The 8,644-nt window shown below is 31.6% G+C and overlaps 1 protein-coding gene across 1 annotated transcript; it reads right to left on the minus strand.

Moving 5' to 3' along the window:
* Positions 1 to 3,046: 3,046 nt before the first annotated feature.
* Positions 3,047 to 4,813, minus strand: LOC149418451 (uncharacterized). The gene is made up of 3 exons (XM_089639115.1): positions 4,553 to 4,813; positions 3,612 to 4,093; positions 3,047 to 3,077 (listed from the first exon to the last, which is right to left on the minus strand). The coding sequence occupies exons 1-3, from the start codon at positions 4,811 to 4,813 to the stop codon at positions 3,047 to 3,049; spliced, it is 774 nt and encodes a 257-aa protein (XP_089495241.1).
* Positions 4,814 to 8,644: the final 3,831 nt, after the last annotated feature.

The raw sequence follows: 8,644 nt of genomic DNA on the forward strand, positions 1-8,644 counted from the left end.
TTCTTTAAAAAAGGCTCTTCCCCTTTCAAATATCCAGTTTTGGACACGTATAATAAAAAGGGATATAGTATTAGTTGATTTTATGTCCCTGTCCAACGCGTTGTATATTTTAGGGGCGATGAACCAGAATTTTCTTTGAGCGAATGTGGTTCTAGTTTTTGGGACCACGCGTTTTTATATTTTATATATTTTTATATCTATCCGTAGTGTTTATTTTTATTATTTCTGATGAACATATTACAAAAATCTCAAATGTTTCTAGAGGGATCCCTCGGGAAGTTACTATTTCAAGGTCTCAAAAAATAAACTCTATAGTTAACCGCTAATTTTATAGTTGAAAAACGTTTTATAAAATTTTCAAACCGTTTTACATAAATATATTAATCGTAAGGTACTTTTCAAAAAATCAATGGATTGGTAACCCTATACGAACTCTCTGATAAGTAAAAGTGGTGGGCGACGCTCATCTACAATTCGAAATGCAGAATGCCGCGTCTTAAGAGGAAGCTACAAGCCAAAAATATGTATATTCTTTGTTTGCCTTATTTCGTGACGAATACACAGGTAGTAGGCATTAAAATCTCTTGGAAAATGGAGTCAAGAAACACTCGATTTTATGCGCAAAAGTGGTTTTTATTTATTTTGTATAAAAATTTATAAGTACGCAAAAAATTAATCAAAGGAAACTGTCACAGATAATCTTACCCATAATATGTTATTTTTTAAAAGTTGATTCATTTGTGCATTCCTACATTTTTATTGAATAAATACATTTTTTAGTAGCTTACATTTATATTTTATATGGAGTAAATAATTTTTTCATTTGAATTCTCCTCAAGGTAAAAGATAAGAAAAGCATCAATTTATATAAAGCATTTTATTTGGTATTCATAATGTAAACAAATTCGTTATAAAGATTAATGGAAAATCACTATTTAGCATTAATTGAGCTTCGCCTTTAGTCCGAGTTCTGTTGATTTTATTTCCGAGTAGAGCCGATTTTCCGTCAGCACATATACGTCGTAATGGTGTAAAATATGGTAGATTGTAGTTCATAATGTTATAATGCAAACATATTAGATAACTCTTTAAAATTATTGTACTGTTTAAATGAATAAATAAATAATTACAAAAAGTCCTTAGGAGGAACCTAGAGTTCAAACCCTGTTGATATAAAAAAGCTTAAAACAATAAAAAATATTTTTTAAATATGTAATTATTTACTTATGTATATACTTTTATAAAAGTTTTACATTTTAATATAATATAAAAAAGATTTAATTAATTAAATCTGTAATATCCTTAGTTTGAGAATTGTAGGCGTTTTAAGTTCCGCGCGCGTCTAGGTCAAGTAACGTCGCTAGTATTTTTCCACCGAAATAAAAGTTTATTTATCAAGTACCAAATACCTAACGATCGGCGGACTTCTGTCGACCCTTACTACGTGTTGCCGTTAAATGCACGGCGAATTTGGAGAGTATGTCCAACTTTTGGTAAAATTAATTTTAGTTCTCAATAATATCAACAGATGTAGCAAACGCAAGAAGTGAAATATCTAAAATTGCTATCTTAGCGACAATCAAAACCCTATGCGCAGTTGTGAAAACTAAAAAAGGTGGGTGTTACCCAAATCGCAATTCCAAACAGCATATGCTGAGGCTTAAACACACCATTTTGAGTCTATATAGAGTTGTTATTACATACTAATATCTCAGTGAAACGCTTGCGGTTGTTCGACGATAGAGCTTTGGAAGCGTTGGAGGTAAAACAATGGAACGTATTTTTCCGCTCAGTCTCAACTTAATATATTTATTTATTTTTCATGTTCTCCATAAAACGGTTATACACCAATATATCATGGAGAAGATTACAAATTAAAAGGTTTATACAGGCAGTTTTACTATTTTGTGACATGTGTTATAAGATAGTTACTGAATTGTCTGTAGGTGACATTGAAAATGTCGATGGCTAATGCAGAATCGTTAAGCAGTTGAGTCGCTCTGTTTATTAGCGTGTTCTGATAGGCAGAAGTCCTCGCTTTCGGAGCATATAAGAGTGCATGGGATCTCCCTCGAGTATAACTGTTAGGGACATAAAAGTTAACCTCTTGCAACATAGGCGGATTGTGTATTGTACCAGAGATTAACTTAAAAAAGTGAAATAGTAATTTGCAAAAAAAAAGTAAATAAAGCCACAAGTTCCGATATGTCTTGATTTTTTTATATTGAAATGCTAAGAGGACTGGGTTAAAATCATTTATTGTGTAACACTAAAAATATCATAAACAATTTTTATCTAATCTAAGGACGGAATCTACGGAAGTCAAAGTTAATTTTCCAGTTCTGAAAAAGTTATTTTCATATTCTGTTATCATTTCAGTTCTTTCAAGTAACTGGCCTATATTGATATAATAACAGAACTTGAATAGGACTTTCACGGAAACCCGAAAATGAACGTTGTAATTTGATGAATTGTTAAAATTTTATGAAACAACCCATCCGTAGGAAGGGTTGTTTCACAGAATTTGAACAATTCAACTAACTATTCAAGTTCTGCTATTATTTCAGTTTTGTGAAACTACTGGCCAATAATAATATAATAACAGAACTTGAATAGAACCTCCACAGAACTTGAAAAACAACTTAAAGTTGTTTCAAAAATTGTTCAAAAATTTTTAAACAACCCATCCTTAGTTTTTATCAGATAGCCAGAAGAAAATACTTTACAACATTTTATTAATGTTTTTTGTGTAGGTAATTATTAAATTATTATTTGAATAATTATAAAACAACTGTTAATTAAAAAATAATTTATTTCTCGTCATTGGCATCATTGAAAACTTGGTTACATAATTGATTGCTATCCAACAATAATTTTAATATAAAAACAACATTTTTAAGATAAATATTATAGAGACCTGGTACATGTTTCCATTAAACGTTTATTGCGTGGTGCTTCCACAGTTAATATTATTTATTTTGGAATAACACATATTTTAAAACATTAAATTTACTATAATTTTATTCAACCAAACCGTATTTTCGTATTACCCGTAGCCGGGTTTGGGTACCACCGCCCTGGTAACCATTTATTGGATAACCAACACCTCTGACATAAGTCACCCCAAGTGGTTCGCTACGTTTGGTGACTGAGCAGGGGTGCCCGGGTTCATCAGGTAACGTGTATTCAGGATGCGCCTGCCGACAACCTTCGTGATATGCCAGATTGGGAGAGGCTGGTTTGGGGATACACTTTAATCTCTCCAACCTTCTTACCATCTTACAAAAGTAAACTTCTACCTTCCCTCCACACAGAATCCCCAGAGATAGCATAGGACCTGAGGGAAAATATTTTTCTCAAGGCCTCTTCTGTGGGGTTAATGTAAAAAAAAATGTATAAAAATTAAAAAATTTGTGTATAATATTGTAATCTTACAAAGACATTAAAATATGAATGGATTAGGATGAGGATGGGCTATTTCCAAAACTATTTTCGTTTTAAACTTATTTTTTAGTTTAAATTTGAAAAGTTCGCAGGCAAAGACAAGACATGATAAAATTAAACCAATGGCTAGAAATATGAACGAAGTCTGAACATCCAAAATTGACAACTTCCTTTCTTCCTCCCCGTCCGTTCTATGAATCCTGTCTCTTAGCAACAGGGAGTACTCAGTCCAATGGTACCACTGGGCACTGAGGCCGGCACTGAAAATTCGTTCGAGAAACTGATTTATTTGCCATAAAAATGGATACCCTTTGTAAACGATATAAGACAAGTGATAAGTCCTTGGACACTCGTTAACAATGTGAAGTTGTTCTTCTCCATAGCGATTTGTGTGGAAGAGTTCAATAATAGACGTTGCGTCAGTTCTCCTCTCTACCACAGCGACGTTTCTCTTCTCCGTAGCATCAAATATGGACATGTTGTTACTTTTTACAATCTTTTTAGACAGTCTGTTGCCCACTGCGCTGATGTTAACGCCGAAAAGGTCCGGACTGCTTGTAGCTACCCTCAAACCAGACTCATCAAGATCTTTCAGTGTGTCGATATCTTTGTAATGTGTTACCGTGCTGTATACGGTACTTAATTGTCCCTGAAAAGTGAATGCATATTAAATGGTCAATTAAACGACAAATGGTGCAATGTTCAAAAAGCGGGAATAACTTTAAAAGAGAACATCTCGGGAGCATCCGGAACCCGTATATTTGGCTGTTTTATAGCCAACCAGCTTTCATGAAAAACATTAAATTTAAATTAACTAATTTAAAAGGTCATTTACCTGGAAGACTCCAACAACTATTAAGTTGAACAGCAGACAAATAACAATAAATGTTCTTTCTTTGTCGACTTGGGGCAGAATCACTGGAGAAGAAACAGAGAGCATACAAATATCTATGTAGTAAAAGATTGCAGGTTTTATTCTGATGCTCTCATCGACTGGTAACTTAGTTTGCATAATCCACCAAATAAATCCCGCCAAAACGGTGAAGGTTAGTATTAAGAGCCAAACTTTAATATTAAATATTAGAAAAATTGACATCCATTGTGGTACTTCTTGGGCTTTTGGAGCTAGCACGCAGAATTGATCATAGTAAATTGGATAAGTGAATTCAATTTTATCCTCTGTGTCATAGTATACTTTTAGAAACCTCGAATTCAGAGAAATGTCCATCTGCTTATTTATGATGTCGGCCAAACTGCCTGTAATGGTACCATTTATCAGATATCCGTATTGTGTTTTATCTTTAGGACCTTCTATGATTGGTGTGAAATTCAGCCTTTTTACTAAATTACCCAAAAGCATACCATCCATGCCACCCAAGTCACCTGTTTGCTTTATATCGTTTCTTAAGTATGTTTCCATGAAAGACTTAGGCAATGAATTTGATACAGTTGGAACCCTCGGGAACAAGTTAATCTTCAGAGGATATCCTTGGAAGTCTCTGTATCTGTGTGTTAATTTGAATGTTTCGGAATCCAGTGTGTCTTTTGTTACCACAATCATACCATCTTCATATTTATTTATGCTTTCAGAGGTGTTAATGGCGTCACACGTGACTAAAAATTCGTGTCCGCACAAATACGGAAACAATAAAATTACCTCGATCATACTAAACTTTGTCCAGAAGATTTCAAAATATTTAGCAGTGACATCCTTTAGATTTTGGTGGATAGATTCAGTTTCACTGTTGCACATAAATTTCGGCAATTCTTTGAGAGTAATAACAAATAAAAATTCTGCTCTATTATAATTCGTATAAACGTACAAACGGCGGTCAATTGTCGTGCTCAAGGATTCAAAGTTGTCATAAATCATGATGAATACTTCCTTCTGCATAAACTTCATCGTTTCTCTTATTTGTGTCTTATTAACTATGGTGCTTGGTTTTAACAGCATAAGAGACAAAGTATGTCGACTGTTTAAATGCATTATCAAATTTGTCTGGAAATCTTTTAATCTGTTAGACTCATCAGAGAAGTCACTGAGATTATTCCGTCCCTCTATTACAACAATGCTTTTTGTGAATTCATTTATGAAATCAAAATTAAACCAGAAATCAACAGCTGACGCAGATTGGACTTCAAAAACTCCACTAAAATCTTGCTGAGAGACGTTTTCTTGTGAGGAAATACTCCACAAATGGCATAGAAATAAAAATGTACCACTTGCGGAAAAGAACCTCACTGACATTTTTCAGCAAATAAACTCCAGAGTTAAGGAAGGAATTTCATCAATTTGGAATAATTTTTTAAAATATTTTACTGTATTTTTATTTTTTAGAACAAAAAATTTGAAAAAACAAAAAATGAAAATGTGTGAACTTCGTACAACCATACACGATCCGTCACCTGACACTTTTGAAGGCAAGTATTAAGAAATATTGGTCCCGTTTGCTCAGCAATTATGAATTAACCCATCAAAAATTTAATCACAGTATAAACAAAAATAATCTTAAAATTTAAGCAGGGTTATTTCGATTATAACTGTACTGATAAGTTTAATCTTGCGTCATATTATGGAAATTCTTGGAGATAAAGATCGCTTTAGTAAAAAAAATGAAAACACAATAAACTTAAACTGTTTGTTCCAATAATTCAGTCAAAGCCAAAACTGTTTACAAACATATTAGAAACGTTAAAATTTTAACCGTGTATTTTCCACAAAACAACAACTGGAAAAACATGTCTTAAACTTATCGTTTATTTTAGTAGAATTGCATCTGACGGAGATACTTGTGGGACATTTGACGGGATAATAATATTTGCCCTTACGTCAGTTTTTGTATTTCATTATTTGTTTAAGTATTTATTATCGGGGAGTTTAGTTGTTGTGTTGCCATTTTAATATCATTTTTTAATTTATTATTCTCTCGAATTCATTGCTTCTTTCAAATATGTTGACTTTTAAGTGATTCTTGTGACGGAATAGGTCTTAGTTGAGGCGTTTAAATTTAGAATTGTGTTGGGTTTGAAGTTCATTATTTATTTATTTTATTTTTTACAAACACTTTTTTGTTTTGTTAAACATTTGTTGTGGTTGGTTCTTCCATTTTTTTTCAAATATTTCAAATTCTTATTGTTTTGTGTAGTTTTTATTATTCGGTTGTGTCTTCCACTTTTGAATATTGAAATTGTGTTGTTTTGTTCCGTATATTAATCAACATTTTATACCATTTGTTGTTTTATTCAATTGGGATGAAGACCATTTTTGAATATTGTTGTTATTTCATTTTTACACAATTTTTGCGTTATTCACTGTTCTATAACTGGATGAATGAAGTCATACCGTAGTTTTTGATGAATATAATGTGTAATATTGAACGTAAGTCACCACTATTGGCCAACAACCTCCACATAGGACATATGTACGCACATTGATATAAAAAATAGGAAATCCAATCGGTTTGATATTGCGACGGGTGTTGAGTTATAGCCATCGATACACCATTATTTCAATAAAATGAATAAAGGTGCCTGCGAAATAATAACAGTTATATATTTTACTGTACAGTGGTTTTAGAATGCCGCAAACATAATCACAGTTGTTTTTTTAAACTTAATATACCTAGATAATTACTTCTGATCTATATGGAGAAAAAATTTTAACGTCCTATTGAAAAAATAGACATACCAAAAGCAAATTTTTTTTTAAATATGTCTTCTTTTGGACGAAAATGACGTTGCAATCAGAAAATAGTAAGGTTAGCTTAAAACAGATTGAAGTAAATTTAATCTCGCCACAGAATTTTCGCTGATTTAGAAAAGGTATTTAGTACTTATTGTTTTTAATAAAATCTAAATAATAGTTGATACGTATATAACATGTGCGTTAACCTTTAAAAATGATATTTTTTTATATTTAATTTATTAAATTCTTGTGAAGTTGTTTCATTCATTAGTTACTTTTTCATACCGTGTTTTCACTTATGGCGATGTACTACGTCGTTTAATATTTTAAATTGAGCCGCTATCAATAACAACCCTTACGTAGATGGCGATAAGGTTTAAATTCCCGATTAACACCATCCACCTGTTTTGATTTATGCAAGAAAAAAACATGGCCAAAAAGTGCCTTTTATTTTATTTTGTGGATGTCCAGGCATAAATATCTATTTTTTTTCGATCATTTTTAAATAACTTAATTTGCCACATTATACAATAAAATCATAACCGATAATGGGTTTGTAAGTAGGAGATTTTGAACTTTAAAGCAGTTTCCTTCAGTCAAATGATACATTTATAATACCCATCTGCATAAAATTACAATAAACCCTCAGTCAAATGATACATTTATAATACCCATCTACATAAAATTACAATAAACCCTCAGTCAAATGATACATTTATAATACCCATCTATATAAAATTACAATAAACCCTCAGTCAAATGATACATTTATAATACCCATCTACATAAAATTACAATAAACCCTCAGTCAAATGATACATGTATAATACCCATCTATATAAAATTACAATAAACCCTCAGTCAAATGATACATTTATAATACCCATCTACATAAAATTACAATAAACCCTCAGTCAAAAGATACATTTATAATACCCATCTACATAAAATTACAAAATTATATAATTGTATAAAAACTCATTCAAATGAAAAAAATACAAAGAGATGTAACAGTCGCAAGAGACACAAAGAGCAAGAAGAGAAGAAATTGAAGAAAGTTAAAATGAAAGTAAATTAATCTCTGTATTTTTCGTAATAAAACAATTCTTTTTTATTATTAAAACATGCTACAAATTAATAATTTGTCAGCGTTCGGAATAGATCCACGTGAGAATGTTGTTTCAAAGTTTATAATACTACTGTTGACCAACAAATGGATGTAATCGGCAATGGTTGATTAATATCCCTTAATTAGCAAGCATTTTTTGACAATGGCATCTAATAGCAGTAATATTTTTCGGGAAAAATTTGTTTCAGAACCCCGCTACAGGAAATCGATAAAAATATCATTTTCATCATCATCAGTTCGAAGTGACTTTTAAATGTTTTATGATTTAGAAACAGAACATTCGGCAATACTGTTTATATGGTAGACTGGGGACGATTGAAACAATTTTACTTTATCTGTGTGTTCTGGAATATCTTATGTATTTTCAAATAAGAAGCTTAATGAAT

Source organism: Hesperophylax consimilis, chromosome 13, assembly GCF_061612785.1.
Source record: "Hesperophylax consimilis isolate HC1 chromosome 13, BYU_Hcon_1.0, whole genome shotgun sequence".
Taxonomy (NCBI): domain Eukaryota; kingdom Metazoa; phylum Arthropoda; class Insecta; order Trichoptera; family Limnephilidae; genus Hesperophylax; species Hesperophylax consimilis.